This window comes from Lepidochelys kempii, chromosome 6 (genome assembly GCF_965140265.1).
Source record: "Lepidochelys kempii isolate rLepKem1 chromosome 6, rLepKem1.hap2, whole genome shotgun sequence".
In the NCBI taxonomy this organism is placed as follows: domain Eukaryota; kingdom Metazoa; phylum Chordata; order Testudines; family Cheloniidae; genus Lepidochelys; species Lepidochelys kempii.
Window position 1 is genome coordinate 31,412,477 of NC_133261.1, and position 19,528 is coordinate 31,432,004.

General features: G+C 39.5%; 1 protein-coding gene across 6 annotated transcripts in view; it reads left to right on the plus strand.

Annotated features, from left to right (window-relative positions):
* PIK3C2A (phosphatidylinositol-4-phosphate 3-kinase catalytic subunit type 2 alpha) overlaps positions 1-19,528 on the plus strand; it is a 90,214-nt gene that overhangs the window by 22,929 nt on the left and 47,757 nt on the right. For all 6 annotated transcript variants that reach the window (XM_073347388.1, XM_073347387.1, XM_073347390.1 and 3 more), the window contains exons 3-8: positions 3,520-3,620; positions 6,524-6,681; positions 12,190-12,310; positions 14,459-14,570; positions 15,450-15,529; positions 15,673-15,736. In XM_073347388.1, coding sequence (XP_073203489.1) covers positions 3,520-3,620; positions 6,524-6,681; positions 12,190-12,310; positions 14,459-14,570; positions 15,450-15,529; positions 15,673-15,736 — 636 coding nt within the window. The remainder of the gene's footprint in view (positions 1-3,519; positions 3,621-6,523; positions 6,682-12,189; positions 12,311-14,458; positions 14,571-15,449; positions 15,530-15,672; positions 15,737-19,528) is intronic.

Here is a 19,528-nt window from a genome sequence, read left to right on the forward strand (position 1 = left end):
GACATGTTTACCCAATGCCGGGGATCCACTGGTTGTGTAGAGATGACTTTACCACGTGCCTTCCACATGAACAGGAAAAATAGGGTGTGGTTGAAGGAAAGAGGATGGTGCCGGGATACCCCCTTGCCACTCTTGGTTGCATTTCAGCCCTTTAGAGTTGTTGGCAGTCAGTGTAAGTTAGAGCAGCCCTTAAACTGTCCCATCATAGACCTGCAGCACGATCAAGGCAGTGTAAAGATTTATTTTAAGTTAGTTATGTGAATGCATGTATATCCTGACTTGCTTTTTGTACAGATCTGCCTCACCCCAGTCCTACTGGTTTAAAAACGGCTTAGAAAGGGCATAATCGATATAAGTAACTGGAGGCTAGCACACAAGACATATAGTAAAATAGTTGAAAGACTGGCATGTGCACACTTTTCCTCCTTTGCGAAAAGGTGACTGGATTGATGTTTGTAAATTTCACTGAGAAGCATTAATCATTACTTCCAGCACCAGTTTAGCTCCAATAGCAAAATACAAGTGTTCCTAAACTGCCTCATTCCTGACATGTGGGAGCCATCTCTGAGGGCCATTTAAATTTTGGTAATCTGAAGTTAACACTCGTGATGTGTGAGAACTGTAGACACACATCCACTTTGTATTGAATTGTGACTGTCAAGCACATTCCTATGTACTCTGTCTTTAAACAACCACCAGTTGGTAAGTTTGTCAAACCAAAGATCTAGCAGCAAAAAGGTCAAGTTACTGCTCCTAGTTCTTTTATTTGTTTTAACTAGTGTACAAGAGAACGATGCACTCTGCGCAACGGCTCCATATTTTGCGGTGTAGCAATTTTCAGCTAAAATTAATTGGAATTGGAATTTAAATATCTTGTAAAAAAGTATTAAAGGTAAAATGTGTCTAATCAAAACATCCCAAAAGGTAAAACTTTTCAAAGTAACTTCTGTGTTTAGCAACAGTATACCATGTCTGAAGTTTAAAGAAATACTTAAAAAAGAAAAAAAAACTACCCTAGATTTACCTTTCCAAAGCTTGAAACACATTTTAAAAAGACACACAAGTTCCCAGTCTGACTATATGAGTAACCCTTCCCTGCCCACCAGTCCAATGCATTACACAAGCCTCTTTCAAAAGGCATGCATTCTTACAGAATGTTCTGGGAAAAAGCAAATGTGCTCTGTCTGATCCTAAGTGTGAGAGTTCGTGAATTGAGTGGCCTTCCATTGTGTGCACTGTGCCCACAAATATAAATGGGGGCTGCTAGCTTGGGCGCTTCATGTGATTTCACCTGCCTTTACTATAGGAAGAGAGGCATTGTCTAAGGCATTAGTTCTCACTGTAAATGTTTATGGCCTGTCACAACCAAGTAAATAGTGTGGGTGTGGAGGCTTTGGGGTAGTTTTGGTTGGATCCTGCTCAGCACTCACCCCACAGTGGCACTCCTGTGTTGTGGGGCTGTCTGCTCTGGGCATTGCAACCTCCAGGATTGCAGCGCCATTCAGGTTTGTCCCTGCCCCCCGACTGGACCAAATTTGTGAGTGAAGTTGTGACCAGGCTCTTGGAGCTGGAGTGCCACTCACTCAAACTTGGCCTACCCAGACACCTGTCATGGTGGCTGGGCCAAACCGGAGTGGTGCTGGGACCCCAGAGGTTGCAGTTACGGATGTAAAAGGTTAACCAGTAAGCATTAGGCTTACTGTTAACCGACCTTAATTGGTAACACTGTGCACGCCGTCTGGAGCAGCCCCAGCCCTGGTGGCCCCATGCTGGCCAGAGAGACCTCGGCCGCACTGGAGCGGCCGAAGTTAACCGGTTAAACAATCTTTGAATCATTTAACTGGTTAACTCTTTAAACAATATTTAAGTCCCTAGTTGCAGTGCCTGGATCAAGGAGGCGAGCCCAGCCAGCCCTGTGGAACAGGAGCCACAGGAGCAGTCACGCAACCCTTTGAAACATTCTGGTGACGCAATTTGGGGTTCTGCCCAATGGGTTGAGAAACCGTGGTCTAAGGTACACAAGACTACAGTACCTTGTTAGGTGAAACTTCCAACTAGTCTTTGGGTTTAGTCCTTTGAATTTGGAGAATTGGGACTCCCTTCAAGAGATCTCGGACACAAATAATCCTCCTACTCCTGCAGATCTTATTGCTTGGTTGGGGAGTGGCTGAAAACATCATGGCATGGGAATTTTTATATATATATAAATAAATGAAAATTTGAGACCAATACCTTTGCCCTTACGCCCCCCACACTGCCAACAAATAAGGAAGAAAGTTTTGAAGTCTGAACTGCTGATGATTGCAGTCAACCATCATTCTTTATGGTCTGATTTCAGATGAGTCATTTGAACTTTTTTTCCTTCTGAGATCTGGTTTAATGGCACCTACAATCCCCTTTAACATAACTAGTTGCCCCCCCCCCCCCCCCCCCCGCTTCTCACTGTAATTCAAACCAGAAAGGATCCTAAAAAATAGAGTGTAGTAGTCTTGTTACCCTCCACATTGGATTCGGAAAATGCACTAACCTGGGGGAAAAACGTTTGAATGCATTGATATGCAACACAAAAGAAGTAGGACCAGTAATTGTAAGTGAAACAACAAATTCAAATTACCAATGCTTCCTTCAGAAAACCAAAACTTCTGGATGTTTGAGTTTTGAAATATCAAAAGTTGGCTTTACACACTCAATAACGTGAACAAAAATTCCTTACTATATAATAAACAGCATATTGCATTCACGGAAACATAGATGCTTACAGGCAATGCTTAAATACACTGATAACAGTAACCCAACAGATCAAAGGTGGCTAAACAGGGCCAGTCTGTTTATCTGTGGAAAGTAACATGCACAATTGAATGAAGAGCAAATACCAATTGTGCGTGCCTCTTCATAGTGGTTTTTTGCACTAAGTAGAATATTTTTCTGCTATGGCATGGCTATGTGACAAAACTGTGCTTTTAAATTGAAAGCTAATGCATGATTAAAATAACTGGTTCAAAAATGCTACAGTGACAGAAGGCTCTAAAGCTAAAATAATCCCAATAAAATGTGTCACTTCAACATAATCATATTTATACATAGACCTAATGTCCTGTCTTGGCATTCCCTTTCCCAATAAAATAGGACACAAAGTACAAGACTGACAATCTGTGCGCGCACCGGATATCTGCTACATTTACTTGGGAACTTAGTGCCACAGAGTTACTGTTTATATTCAAGATATATGACCGCTATCTAAGCCAGATTCCATGCTTGCATGAGTGTTCACTTTCCAGTTTGGTAATGTTGCAAAGAATCAATTCTGATGATTTAAATTGATACAAAACCACTTCAATCATAACTGAAATATTCATTTTCTTATTACATATGTATGCTAATATCTGTAAATTCACATTTCATGTAGCTGAAATATTGGTGGCAAACACTACATTGTTTTGAGGTTTTACTAGTGATCTGAAGGTTTATGGGAGTATGTTTTCAACCAGTTTAAAGTTTTGTTTTATCCTTTAACTATAGCAAGACAATGGGACCACTAGCCTGACAACAGAAAATGCACTTCTCCAAGATATTGAAGGGCAGAATCAAGAGCTGGCAGCTTTTTGTCAAGCAGTTACCAAGTAAGAAGTTACTGATTGCAAATTAATTCTCAGATAATTAAATGGTAATGTTTGCTGTCCTGGAAATAAATATCAAAGTTCAAATATCATGAACTTCCGGTAATGTTCACAGGACTAACCCTGCACACTTTGCTGCATTAGGCAAACTTCAGTATGCCTTTCTCCTCACATCAATCTGTTCTGTCCAACTCACATCCTTTCTTTCTTTGGCATTTATCTTAACATTTTAGAATGGTTTTCTGTTAAGCAGTAAATGTCTTCTGCATGACTTTCTTTTTGATCTACTGATATGACTGGCTGTATTCACTTCCTGTCTCTTCCTGTTCCCCATCACACATTTTTCTAGAGTACATGGTTCCCCCCTTCTTTGTCTCTTCCTTTTCTATTCCTTGCTTTCACATGGTTTTTCAATCTCTCCTCGAAGTTCTTCATTCTTACCCTCCCTTCTCTCCCTCCCAACAAGCCCTATCAAACTGTTCTCTACACTTGAAATGCATTCAGTCATTGTCCTTGTCCCCTGGCCCCATCTCCAGACACACAGGCTGCTGCCACCTCCTTCAGACAGGCATAAACTTCTTGGGGAAAGATGTCCTCAGCCTTTGCCCTCCCCGGGCAAGAGACATGAAATCCAGGCTGACTGCAATGATCAAACCTCAACTTGTTCTCTAATCTAGTCTCTCACCAGGGAGAATGCATTGTCTGTTGGAGTCTCTGCTTATTACTGGTATTGGAGAAAGAGGTAGCTGGGAGAAGGGGAGATGCTGCTCCCATTGAGCAGCATTAAGCAAGAACATAAATACGAGGACAGGGGTGGCCAGCCTGAGAAGGAGCCAGAATTTACCAATGTACATTGCCAAAGAGCCACAGTAATATGTTAGCAGTCCCCCAGCGTCTCCCACCCACCGGCAGCCCCACTGATCGGCAGTTTTGTGATGTGCAGGAGGCTCGGGGAAGGAGCGAGGGCACGGCAGGCTCAAGGGAGGGGGTGGGAAGGGGTGGAGTGGGGGCAGGGCCTGTGGCAGAGCCAGGGGTTGAGCAGTGAGCACCCCCCGGCACACTGGAAAGTTGGCATCTGTAGCTCCATCCCCAGAGTCGGTGCCTATACAAGGAGCCGCATGTGGCTGGCCACCCCTGACCTGGGAGAGGGGAGGGGGAGAGAGAGAGAGAGAGAGGAGGCAGTAAGGGAGGCTCTCTCCCCCCCCCACTTGCTTTTCTGCTTCCCCCTCAATCTTTCCTCTGACCAACTAAATGATTTACAGATAGGGTAGGGCAAGTCCTACGTGTTCTTGAACCATTTAAAGAAATGGAACCCTGAATATTTAAGATCCTTACAGTTTTATAGCTGTACTTCAATAGCAGTCTCTGTTCTAGTTTGTTTTTGTGGACTGGATACTGCATGACCTCAGAGTCTGTTTGCTTTAAAACTATACACAAGATCCTGAATATATTGTATTCTTTGTAGGGATGTGTTTGTGTCCGTGAAAGATGCATCCAATTAGCCAGCTAGTGTTGCTTTGAATACTTTGTTCACTCTGGTCACTCCATCTCTAAAGTGACAAAGCAGACACAGACAAGGTCGAGAGATGACAAAAATGACTAAAGGCATGGAATATTACTCTTCAGAGCAGGGACTGCTTTCTTTTGAATTTGGAAAGCACCAAGCATATTCTGGGTGCTATTAGAACAATAAGATTTTTCTGTATATTTAAATGCACTAAAAATTAGGAATATTTAGTTTAAAGGAAATTTAAGACCTAAAAGGTACAAAAAGTAATGAATGAGCAAGAGGTAGTCAGTTGGTGGTTATCATTTTCTCCTTCTTCAAATACAGAAAGGGGAGTACCCATGAAATAAAAAGGTAACTTCAAAACTGATGAAAGAGAACGCGTTTACACAACTCATAATTAACCTATGGAACTCACTGCTACAAGATACTGAGGCAAAATTTGAGTATTGGGTAGGAATAAGAATGTTTTAAAATCAGTTACAATTAAATATATCCGCTTCAAGACTTAAACCACTAACAGCTACCTACAGGCTGCCATGTAAGGAATTCCCTTTTTTCTCTGAAGCATTTGTTGGTCACTGTCAAGAGGTACAATACTTAGCTAGTTGGACCATTATAGACCAGTATAATTTCTCTGTTCCTAATGTCCTAGAACATTGCTGTAATGTCAGCAAAAAGGTAAAATGACTTTAAATATTGTGACTAATTTAATAGCATTGTTTGGTGGCTGCTTTTTACTGAAAATAAAAAGTTTACTTCTGAACAGATTTTCTAACAAATGGGGGGAAAAATTATATATACTCATCTCTCATTAGCGATTTGGTTTACAAAACTTAAACAAAATGAGCCCCCTTCTTCCTCAATTTTTTGCCCTTCACTTATCTCCTTTTCATTGCTTCTTTATTTAAATTTCAGTGTTTGAAATAATTGGATTTGAACAGTACACAACAGCAGTGCCCAAAGACTAAACATTTTAGAGTGCTTTGAGGACTTGTATTCCAAAAACTAATTTTTTGACTAATGAAAATTAGTTGTCTTATGCAGATGCTACAGTATAGTTTGCTCTCTCAAATTATATTGTAACTTAAAGTTAAACATGGAATTTCAGAACATCATGCAAATATCAAGATAATGGGTATCAATGAGCTTAACCTGTGAAAGTCATAGTCTCTTGCTCCAGCCTACACACTAATTTTAAAATAGTTGCTCATCTATTCGTTATGGGCAGTCTTGGCGCAGAGAGCAGACAAGCCAAATGTTTCTGTATCTACAGCTTGTTAAGAATGAAAAAGCATTTACAACTTTGGTACTACTTTCAGACAACTGCATTGCAGTGCATGACAGACAAGGGACTTATACATAGAATATTTCATAAACTAAAACTCTTTGTTTACAGATTGAGGACCAACTTTCCGTATACCAATCAACACACAAATCCAGGCTTTGTGCTGAGTCCAGTTATGCTGCAAAGAAATATAAGTAGGGAGAATGCCAGTATCAAGGTTTCTATAGAAATTGAAGGATTCCAACAGCCAGTAACATTTACATGTGATGGTAAGTATTTCCATTTTATAGTTCAGTTCTTTTTTGTAGTTCAGATTACTAATTTTTTTAATGAGTTGATTATTCCTTTGAATTCTAAATGACTTCTGGAAGTACCAGTACTAATAATTGTAAATATTGAGGTGACACACATTCTAAACCTTACTTTTTTGGTACTTACAGCCTTTTCATAGAAAATTTCTTTTGAACCAGATTTCTTTTGGACCTTTTTCAGCCTAGTTTGTGAATTTAAATTTTATTTTATTTTTTTTTTAAATCAAATGTATTTGAAAACACTGAAACAAAGCTATTCAGACTTCTCTCAAAGCTGTTTGAGGCGCTCTGTAGGTTCAGATAGACATCCTTGCATCATGTCATCTTCTGTTCACACTTCAAAAGTTATTTTTGCAATCATAAGAGCTAGAGACTTTGACTTAAATTAATTGCTTAGGTTTTGGAGCACATGATGGCAGTCATCAAAAAAGTATGGATTCAGCAAGCCACTTGCAAATCAGCCCAATTCAATCACAAATACTTCTCTGGGAATTAGGTTCTAACCTGCCTTGAAGAAGAAGGCAGAGGTTGTGTCCCTTTTGGGGACAAGACTGCACAATATATTATAACTCAGCAGTAAATGTGGGTACTGTTAACTTCCTTACCAAGGATTGCTAAAAAGTTAAGTGACAACTGCTGTTATCTGTCCTACCTGAACAAGCAGGAAATACTGAATGGCATGTGGAAGGAAAGATCTTTGACCTCTGGGCAGCTCAGGGAAAAGAGATTCTTAGGGCTAGTTATCTCATAAGAAAAAGGGTGTCACAGCACTCTCCTTGTGTTCTAGTCTGCAGTAGCTGAAACTGTAGATGCCTAGAATTTTTTTTGGATCCTTCACAAATGCCAAACTGGGCTGCTGTTGTCGCTGCTACATTAGACAACTCAAATGAGAACATATGGAACCTCAAATGCCTGTATTGGTTTCCACCAGCATTTGGATATTTTCACTGTGAATAATAAACTCTTCTGTGAGATATGAGAGATCAGGTACTTCCCTTGTACAGCGGGGTTTCCCAAACTTGGTTCACGGCTTGTTCAGGATAAGCCCCTGGCTGGCCATGAGTCGCTTAGCTTACCTGAGCGTCCACAGGTACGGCTGCTCACAGCTCCCAGTGGCTGCAGTTCACTGTTCCCAGCCAGTGGGAGCTGCAGGAAGTGGCGTAGGTGAAGGAACATGCTGGCCCTCCCTTCCTGCAGCTCCTGTTGGCTGGGAACAGCAAACCACTGCTGCTGGGAGCTGAGGGGCTCTGTGCCTGCAAATGCTTCAGGTAAACCAAACATCCTGGCCTGCTAGCGGCTTACCCTGATGGGCTGGGAGCCAAAGTCATAAGCCAAACCCTATATTTCAGGGGTTGACAAAAAGGGTTACAGTTTTTGCCATTTTTACCTATCCATGTAAGGGCGTTGGCTTATGAATGAATGGGTTAATGAACGAGTGTATATGGTAGTTGCTTAATTTTAGAGAAAGCAAGCAAAGCAGCATTTGCTGCTAATTCTTAACTTTTGCAGGAGAGTGTAATCAGATGTAGTATTCCAGAAGGTGACTCTATTATCAGTTGGAGACTGACCTCAGACCTCATGGGACAAGAGTCCTTTTTTCAAAGAAAACGTATGCCTCTTTTGAAGTAATTAAGCCTGAAGAGTAGCCCTGTCGGTATGACTACCCTCAAACTCCTTTTCAAAACATCCGGCTTTCTGGGATTCATTTAAATATCTAAAAATACTGAATTAATTTACAATAAAGTAGATAAGTTGCTGCTTTATCAGTCTTGCATAAAACAAATACATGCAAGTGTATGCTCTTTCTGATGATAGAAGTGGATAGAGCTGTCTTTGGGGGTGGAAAATTTTTTCCCATTATTAGTGTGCTAGGCAAGCATGGTAAGAAAGTAAATGTCATTCTTATGAAGATTAGGTGTATTAGAAGGGATTAAAACACAACTATAACAATATTTTTCCCTTTGGAGCTCCTGGGTGCGAGTTTATGGGCAGCAGGATTAAGGGGAGAAGGAGAACGATGTTACCAGCGTTGAAATAAGCAATACAAATTTCAGTGTTTGCATTGCTATAGTAATAGCAGGTATGTCATGTAAATTTTTTTAGTCATGCTGGTCAATTTAGGGTGGCATTATGCTATTATTCACAACTCTGAATGCATGAAATATTAATTTTTTTTTTTTCTCGCAAAGGGGTACCTCCGTTTTGGGTATGGATATCTTCAGTCTTAAATCTGTTGAAAATGATGGAAGTCCTTTAGCGTCTAAATAAATCTGTGTTTACAGTATATAGCTGTACTAAACCATTCAGAAACAATATTGTGTGCTCTCTTTGCTGGTTGCAGCAGCAGGTATATAACAAGCAGTGACCACAGTTAGTAAACAAGTAATGCTATGAGCTCAGTTCTGCAGTATTTGTACAGGAAAATCTCACCTAATAAATTCTTTCTTAGGTTCTGCATACTTTGTTTTAAAATGAGGTATTTAACAGGTAGAAATTTGATTTTAAAAATTGTTTACTTTTTTCATATAAGGCTCTGCTTAATATTTATTTTATCTTGTGGAACAAAAATACTTGTTTGACTCATGTTTAGACTGTCTTGCGCTAGCAAACTGTTTAGATACAAGTTGTCCCCTGTAAACTTTGCACTGCAATTAAAGCACAAAACAACCACCAAAAAACCCAAATTCATTTATTATTTTTGGAGCCTAAATTAACCTGTCAACATCTCTTTAAAACAGCTACAGCCATGCTACATTCTCCATTTTGAATGCAGGAAAAAAATCCAAATCTAAAAAACACAATCAGTTAAAGAGAACATTCCTTTAATATGTTAAAGAGGATATTGCAAAATATTCTAGTGAGATTTGTGCACTGAAAATATGTGGTGACTGGGTGGAGAGGTAAGAGGACATTCAAATGAGCTTTTTCTGCCAGATTGCCAAAGTTGGCATTGTCAGCAGTTTTATCAATATTTCTCTACATTTTTAGAAAATAAGGGCAGATAAAGAGCTGTGTGTTCAAGAATATTGGCTAACATGTAAACTTCCTGACTGACGGCAACGCTATTAACTGAAATCTAACGAATGGTAGAGCTGTTTCCTAAGGCCAGGCCTATGCTACAAACTTAAATCGGTAGGGCTATTGCACTCAGGTGTGAAAAATCCACATCCCTGAGCGACAGTTATACCAACATAACCCCCAGTATAGACAGCGCTGTGTCAATTGGAGAAGCTATCCCATTGTCATAGCACTGTCTTCACTAAAGAGCTACAGCGGCACAGATATATCAAGTGCGCTGTTGCAGCTTTAAGTGTAGACCTGCCCTTAGACTTCAGCAAGATGAGATTATCCAATTTTAAAGGACCATGTCTTAGGTCCAGTTTATATTTTTTGCTTACAGATTGTCTTATTTGAAACTCAGTATTAGCAATTCAACATGTGAAATAGATTATTATATTGCTGTCCGTAATATATGGTGTATATTAAAACTTAAATTTCTATACTAATTTTACAGATTTTTTTTGGCACACGTCAAAAAATTTTATGACCTGGAATTGAATTATGAAATTGTTGGTAGCTAACTAAGTGGTGGTCCAGCAAATGAGAATTTAAGATGGTGTGTTCAGCCAGTCCAGCTGTTTTATGATGTAAAGACTAGTAGCACTAGATAAGTGACTGGAAAAGGTTATTTTTTTAACCTCTATAATCTGGCATATCTACATATGTAGCTGGTATAATTCACAAACATGAGTTCTCCATTTTTTTAACTCTTCCTTCTTTCTATTGAGAGAGAAACTTTTTCCAAGGCAACCCTGGGATTACTTACATTTTTTTTCAAGGTCCTTATTAAACATAAACATATAATATACAAAAATGCCATCCAAATGCAAAAACCTGACACCACAAATCAACTTCTGTTTTTGAAATTGCTGGGTAAGCTTCCAAAATATATCTTAAATTTAGAAAGGTCTTGATTTCCAAAGTAAAAGGCAAGTTTAATAGATTGCCTGTTGCTAAAGAAAGTATAAGTCGTTATAGTGGATTCCGATGGTGAAATCTTTTAAGTGACTGCACTAAATAGTATAGATTTGTGTTACTTCTAACGGATATAACTATGAAAATAAGCAATGTCATTTATGAAATTACACTATTTTATGGTAACTGACAAGTTACATAACACCATTTTGGTATACTAGTTTTACATGTGTGAACAAAACAAAAATGTTATACACAGTATGCCAAAGTACAAATACAATTATGTTGGTTTGTGTCAGCACAAAAACATACCCCATTGTCACGATGGTTTATTATAAACCTATATCCAATGTTACATTTGAATGGCTTTGTAAATTGTTTTACAGAACTTGCTCCCTGTGTAACTTCTTGGAAAGTTTTGGAGCTGTAAATATCTGAAAATATATCTATGAAGAAATCCAGAATATTCCAGGAACACTTTTTTTAGTGTCAGGTTTCAGAGTAGCAGCCATGTTAGTCTGTTCTTTTTTGCGGATACAGGAGTATTTGTGGCACCCTAGAGACTAACAAATTTATTAGAGCATAAGCTTTCGAGGGCTACAGCCCACTTCATCAGATGCATAGAATGGAACATATAGTAAGAAGATAGGTGTGTGTGTGTGTATACACACACACACACAGAGAAGGTAGAAGTTGCCATATAAACTGTAAGAAGCTAATTAAGATGAGCTATTATCAGCAGGAGAAAAAAACTCTTGCTGATAATAGCTCATCTTAATTAGCCTCTTACTGTTTGTATGGTAACTTCCACTGTGTGTGTGTGTGTATATGTATGTATATATAAAATCTTCTTCTTATGTTCCATTCTATGCATCCGATGAAGTGGGCTGTAGCCCACGAAAGCTTATGCTCTAATTTTTAGTCTATAAGGTGCCACAAGTACTCCTATTTAGTGTGTAACACTCTTCCATCAAAGTTGGGTCTAAACCCGTGTTTCGGTACAATAAGGATTCCAGTTTGAGACAAAATTACTGGTTTTTGACCACTTCCGGTTATTAAAGATTCTAAGATACTGGCTCAGGATGTGGTTTCTGGTGTCCCAGCAAGATTGCAATTTGGATCATTGCATCATGTCTAAAAAAAATTCCTTTCCAGCTTCAGTTGGAGGTGGCTTTCTCAGTTATGTCGTGTTGCACCTTTGTTCAATAGCTGCCACATTCTACCTCAAGTGTGTGGTTGAATTTCAGTGATGGCTAGAGTGATTCCTTGTTTGTAATGTGTATTAGAGAGCTCTGTAATTAATGTGCTTTGAGACCCATTCAGATAAGACACAATATAAATGTTTGTGCATGTATATTGAGGAGAGTATTGCCTGCTTCTGTAAAAAATATATCTAGGTAATAGACTAAGTAACTACAACCGAATTAGTAGAGATGTACAGTAATTGATATGTAACTTTCAGATGTGGGGGTGTGTGTTTTTTTTAAACAGGGAGTTCTCCTGTGGAGCTTATAATAATGCAGGCACTTTGCTGGGTACATGATGACTTGAATGAAGTGGACATTAGCAGCTATATCCTGAAAGTCTGTGGTCAAGAAGAAGTTCTACAAAAGTAAGCAAACTTAATTTTTATTAATGTTTAACTGTCACTCAGTTCAGGTCAGTTACTAGAAAATCTACCCATCATTAAATGTATAAAAGTAAATTTGCAAAATTTAATTGAGTGAATATTAGAATTTGAATATTACTAGTTTTCCTTTGTAGTGGGGGGCACAGGGGAAGAAGTGTGTGCGCATAGGTACTATGTCCCTGCAGATTCATTAATCTGGAAACTGGCTCTTCTGTTCTAGCATGCATATATTAGGCTTTTGTGCTCTACTACATCATATGATGATCAGTTCCTATTTCGATGTTCATTCCACTCTCCTGATGAGAGTAATTTTTCAAAAATTACACTGGTCTTTGAGCTTCTAGCTTGGTTACAGCAGCTGTTGTGTGACTGAAGTGGGGATGACATGGTGGGGTGGGGGAGGGGGTAGCATTTAAAAAGTTAATAGAATTTTAAGTTGAGTACCATACTGCATTTCAAAACTGTTAGGTACCTCTTTGCCTGTTCAACGAATAAATGAGAACATTTTTAGGTCTCAGTATGACAGCTCTTCCCTGCACTGAATTCACTTTTTAACTATATAAATCACCTTATTTGCCTTTCCAGGGCTAGTTTTCACACTTCAACTCATATATTCATTCTCCTACCTGAACTTTTTGATTTCTGAGCCTTCTTCATTAGAAACTGATGTTGGTGGATAAAGTGCTGATTTAAGCAACAGGCTGTCAGATCATAAGCGATTTTCCAAAGTTCACACTACTTCAAGTTCTGTAAAAGCTAACTTTGGGGTTTGGAAGATTGCCTTGTAAAGAGAATCCTGTTTCCACTAAGGCTGTTTTCATGATCCTAGACTCTGATGACGATCTTGCGAATCTTGTCATGAGTTGGATTGCGGTATAGAAACAGAAGTGATGTTATATCAGCTGTTTTGGGGTTTTTAGCCACTCCTACTCACTTAAAAAAATGAAATACTGTACAGTATTAGACTGAGTTAAGAGGCCTACTCATCAAAATATAAGCCACATTTTGCATTCTTTATTGATTGTAGATTCTAGTTGTGTATATATTTTGACATTTGGGAAAACTAAACCAAAACGTGTTTTTCCTATTCTGCCTTTAACGGGCTTTAGGCCTTTTCCTAAATTGCCGCCTTGCCTCTAGAGTCTGTGATGTAAGGATTCTCTCCCCTCCCCCCCCCCCGTGACCTTTTTACTGCTGAATGCTCTTTCAAATATGATGTGGAACCCACTTGGAAAACTTGTGTAGTAATTTCTAATCTATCATAGACAAGTAGTATTTGGGGCTGTTTCTGGGTTCATAATCAAGGAAAATGCCTCACTGCATTCCTCACAAGAGAAAAGTAGGAGGAAATTAAACTGGGAGTTAGAGAATCTTTGGCATTCTGTGGTGTGACTGGGGTTCTCGGATTCTTCATGGATTGAAAGAAAAATAAGCAATCAGATTCTCCTTTGTTTCAAATCTCTGAAGAAGGCTTTGTATCAAATTTCTTGCTTCTCTTTGTGGATCAGAATTCTAAAGAGACTTTTATGTTATATGGGGATCTGTTTCCTGCTTTAACATCTGAGCATATGCTGGGATCCCATATCCTGGAAAGTGAGGGAAACTAAGACGACTTGAAAAGTTTCCTAGAAATCCGTCTATTCCTCACCTAAATCCTGTGGTGAATGAGTGCTTGTTTGTATGCAGGCTTCTAGGGTCTTTGACTATAGTGAGAGAATAACATAGCTTTCAACTGCTATTCAGATGTCAGCAACCTGGTAAATGAATCTGTAGGCACAGAAGGAATTGATGCTTTTTAAACCAGAATTAAGATGGATTCTTAAATACTCAATTTGGAATTGGCGGTTGACCATGCACGCTACTGGGATTCTGTAAATTCTTAAATTTTAAGACAGCCTACAACCTGTGGCAGTCTTTTTCTCTTTAATGGCTGAAAATTCTGAGATGTTCTGCAGGACTAAACGCTGAATCAAGATATTAATGTCTAATCAAGATCTTGGATTTTCAAAGCATTTCTGAAGAATGAGGATGACTCAGACAAGGTTATCTTGAATATTTGAGTGATGTTTGAAAAACATTTGTTGCATATTTTGAAATGGCAGGTAACTACAACATTCATTTATTTAACAGTAAGCACTGTGTAGGAAGTCACGAATACATTCAGAACTGTCGAAAATGGGATACAGAGATTAAACTGCAGCTCTTGACCCATAGTGTAGTACGCAGAGATCTGGCACGAACAGTGAGTACAAATTAAATTTCCAATTATAATAATCCTGATTCTCTATATTTCTGAAAATGTAATGTTACTATCCTGGAAGGGGAAGGTGGAATATACCCCCAAATAGGTAAAAGATCCATAAAGGATTTACAAATCTATATAATCTTAAACCTCTGAATTGGACTTGAAGAGCATAAGAAAATACAAAAACGGTTTTTATGGTCTATATGCTTGCTGACATGCTTAAAGGGGATGGAAGTGTTGGTCAGTTAGTAATCTGATTTGAATTGTAACTTTGTTACATGAGTAACAGACTCTCTCATTAATCCACATAGCGTCATGCATGACTTTCTTCTCTGAATAGAGCAGGGGTGGGCAAACTTTTTGGCCCGAGGGCTACATCGGAGTGCAAAACTGTATGGAGAGCCAGTAGGGAAGGCTGTGCCCCCCAAACAGCCTGTCCCCCGCCCCCTAGTCATCCCTGACGTATCCAACCCCAAAGCCCTCCCCCCACCCCCCTGCACCCTGACAGGCCTCCCGGGTCTCGCACATCCTGTCCAACCCCCTCCACCACTGCACATGCGCTGCCCGCACCCCCTTACCATGCTGCTCAGAGTGGCAGGGGCTCACAGCCCATGCAGCGGTGTGGCTGTGTGGGAAGGGAAACAGCGGGGGAGGGCCTGGGGACTAGCCTCCCGGGCCAGGGCCCGTCTGTGGCCTGCGGGCCGTAGTTTGTCCACCTCTGGAATAGAGGAAATAAATTAAAAATGCATATGGATCACTGTAGCACTTTTTCAGGTGGGACTTGATGTTTGCGTAGAAGAGGGTAGACGAGGGGCTGGTCTTTTTGTACTGTCCTCTTTCTGAGTTAGGACATGAGTAATATTTTCTCATTACTAGGAAGAAGATGATAGGACACCTACAAATTTAACAAAACACCTCTACAGAACAGAAAAGCCTTTCAGAGAAAATATTTCAAGGTAACCATATGTAACTTACAGCCTTCATGATCAAGTCATCTTATGCTAAATTTTGGAACAATTTACCATATTTGCCTTTTAGTGAGAAGGTGGTATATAGTATGAACTTCCACTTTTGTACAGTAATTAATCATGTATTCCAGGCATTCTGTTGAAGAGCTCCTAGAGGCTTACCATATTCAAACTGACATAGTTCTTAAAAAGGAGGTAAGATCTTTTTTTTTCTAGTACAGATTCTCCTTCAAATTAGTGCTGTACTAAATCTTGCATAAGAATGATCTTTTAGTATTTATATGCGTCTTAACTCAGCTTCTTGTATTGAGAGTTACAAAAACAATAACAGGGTCTTTCAGTTCTCCCTTTTAAAATCAGATCCCAAGTTCTAGGCTTTCAGATCTCCTTTCCTGTCTTTCTTCCCCATCACACACAACTAAAATAATTGAGTCATCTAACCATAAAGGTAAATGGTGTGGTTTTCCAAGTGTTGTGTGCCAAGTAATTTTATCCCCAAAGTGCTAAAAATGTATACTCTAAGATTTGGTCTACTGCCCTTATTTCTCTAATTGTTTCACGGCCAGTTCAGAGATGACACCTCCATTTATTTTAGTCATTTATGGCTCTTACCATTCCTTAGAGGACAGCATGACTAAAGAAAAGCAAAATACTCATACTTGCTAACTATGAAAAACTGAAAATCCTGTGCAACTGAAGAAAGTATTTAACTCTGTTATTTAGACAGTCATTAAAGAATTACTCCTTTATAAGAGCAATGTTTTCCTTAAACTCATCAACTCGCTGTAGGGAACAGTCTTGAAACAGGCAACTTAATTAAAATTGAGAATCTTGTACTCAAATTAAATCCTACTGTTTCTTTTTGTTTACTAAGATTAGCTTCTCTCTCTCTCCAGGAATACATAGTCTGAACAATCTTTTGCTTAACAGTAGAAACGGTATCTTAAACTAAAATAGTATTTACATATCACCTTAAAATTTAAGGTGATAACTCAAATCTAATCTGCTGATAGTGCTTTTACACCAGAGGTGGGCAAACTATGGCCTGCAGGCCACATCCGGCCCATGGGCCCCTCCGGCCCATGGGCCCCTCCGGCCCATGGGCCCCTCCGGCCCATGGGCCCCTGAGCTCCTGTTTCTTCTCGTCCACAGCCTCAGCTCAGCTCACTGCGCTGCCGGTGCTCTGTGCTGCATGATGGCATGGCTGGAAGCTTATTTCTTGATGCAGTGTGGTGGTTAGCTGTCTTTTTGCTGCTTCAGTTTGCTCGCTTGGATGAGATGAAACTAAGAAGAATGCCAAGAGCTAGTATCCAAATTCTTGGCTTTCATAGCCTTACTAAGGATCGAAGAGGCACCTTTTTCAGGGGCATGACTGGATCCAAATATAATCCATTGACCACTTTATTGGCTCAGTTATATGTGAGGACTTTGCTAGCATCTTCACCTCATGCATATGCATTTTGGGAACGTATAAGCAACAGGGTTGTAATTCAACTTTGTTTCTATCCGAGTTTAATAAAAGTCGAAATTCCATTTCAAATTAATCCAGATTACAGCTGTTTTTTCTATGTCTTTGTTTGTTTTTAAAAATATTTCTTAAATTTAAATGATTCTTAGTCTTTAAACTTATCAATAAATGATTATCAAAGAAGGTATATTTTCTTCATCTTTGGAGTGGTGGTTCTTGTCTTCCTGAGCTTGGTGAACAAGTTGCTTAGGCCTTGCCAGATAACTAATTCTGTAAACAATGTGAATGTTACCCTTTTATAGCAAGGTTAGTGGATTCCATACTTTTCTCACTCTATGGAAGATTTCTAAAAGGGATTGTCTGCCTTTTTTCCACCTGTAAAAGAAGCTGTTCCCTTGTGGGACCGTAACACTGTGCTGGCTTCTGTCATGGGACCTCCATTTGAGCACTTGTTCCCTGTCCTTCCTTTTGCCAAGAGACCGTCTTTCTTCTTGTTATCGTACTCACAAGGAGAGTAAGTGAACTGCAGGCCCTAATGGCCTGGCCTCTATACACAGTTTTTTTCAAAGACAAAGGTGTCTTTCAGACCATGCCCAAAATTTGTCTTGAGTGGTTTCACAGTTTCACCTTAACCAATCAGTAAACTTAACCTGTATCTCTTTTTCCTAAGCCTCATTTGAATGCAGATGGAGCTGCAGGTTGATTTGTTTGTTGTATGATGATCCTTGGTATCCTATCTGAAAAGGACTTGTTAATGTTTGACTCAGACTCACAATTTATCAGACCACTCTGTTTTATTAGCAAAGCTGCTCTGCTAATACATTTAGAAGTGAGCCCCCTGAGTGGGGCTTGTCTTTTAATTTATACAGTTTTTTGGAGAAAAAGTTAGAGAAGTTACAGACAAAAGAAGAAAGATTTTAGTCACCACCCTTCGAGATCCCTGAGACCAGTCACGTATCTTCAATTACCTGCCACCCTTAACAATCTCTTTAACAGTTTCCAGTTAACTTAACTAATTGCCCTTCACACCTTCCATTCTGATGCCTGCTTCTTAGACGTGCTGGCTCTATCTTAATTGCTTCTCCATTCAAAAGCTAAGTGTCCCTACGTGTGCTCCCTCAGATACTTTGTAACATGTTTTGGCATGCCCTCTCATATACAATGTATCCAGCATGTCCCATTATACAACGTTATACTTATACAATGTTATACTTCCACAGACTAAACTTTTGTGCATCTGAGGACTAAACTTCAGCTTCGTGTTTGAGGGGATCAGGCAGCTTCCACACAGATTTCCACATGGATTACGTCCTTTATTATGACGGCATGTGGGCTAGCTCAGGCTGCACCTCCCCAATAGACTGATTCATTTGATTAGAAGCCAGGCAGCTTCTGTCGCATTTCTCAATGATGTTTCTATATTGGATGTGTGTAGGGCCACTATCTGGTCTTCCGTGCATACTTTTACCAAGCACTATGCTATTACAACTATGTCTAGACCAGAAGCAAACTTTGGACAGGCAGTTCTTCAGTTGTTTAAGTAGTCACCTGAGCCTCACCTCCTTCAGTTACTGCTTGACTCACCTGAGTGAAATACATGTCTGTAACTATCAAAAAAGAAAAATTATCTACTTGTACTGTAATTGTTCTTCAAGAAGTGGGTGCAGTTGTGTATTCAATAACCAACTCTCCGTCCCTTTTGCATCAGTCTCCAGTTTTGGCTTTCAGTGTGAAAGAATTGAGTGGGGTTGGGGCAGTACTGCCCATAAGTACCCTGGGGAGGGGCTACAAGGATTCAAAAAGGCATGTGTGCTGCCATGATGGTTACTACTAAGCAAAGTTCTCCAGCATGTGTGTGCATGATCTTCAGTTACATAGTCACTCTTCTCACTTCCCTGTGCCCCAAAGTCTGGCTAAATCACTCCCCAATTTTGATAGTGAATGAGGTAAGGCTGTAAGAAGCTAGTCTGGGGCACTTGTGCCTCACTGCAGAAATTTTGGTGTGTAATGATTAAGGTAAGGTTTCTGCAGACCATTACCTCATTAAGAAGAGAGGTTAGATAGTGTATAGTCTGAAGCATGGCACCACACATTAAACAATGAGGATTAAGTCATTAAGGATTAAGTCACATCATTAAGCCATTTCAACAGAATCAGTTTACTCATGCTGTTTCTCCTTCACATTGAATCACACTCCATTGGAGCTGATGGACTTACAGTAGCTGAAGATTTGGTCCTAATTGTGTCTGTACCATGAAATATAGATGTGAATATAAAACTAAGTGATGTAAAAGGAAGATATGGCTAGGAATCTTGCGAGCTCTTTCTGGGCAGATATATACTAGGATCCATACCAGGCCTGTGATTCATACCTTGGTAAATGAGCCATAAGCAGTTTAGTTCAAGGAAAAATTCTTGACTTGTACTTTAAAAGTTGATGTCACAACTCGTATGCGATTTCAAAACTATGGTTTTAGTTTAAAAACGTAACTTTTTTTAGTGCAACTGAGAGGCTATAT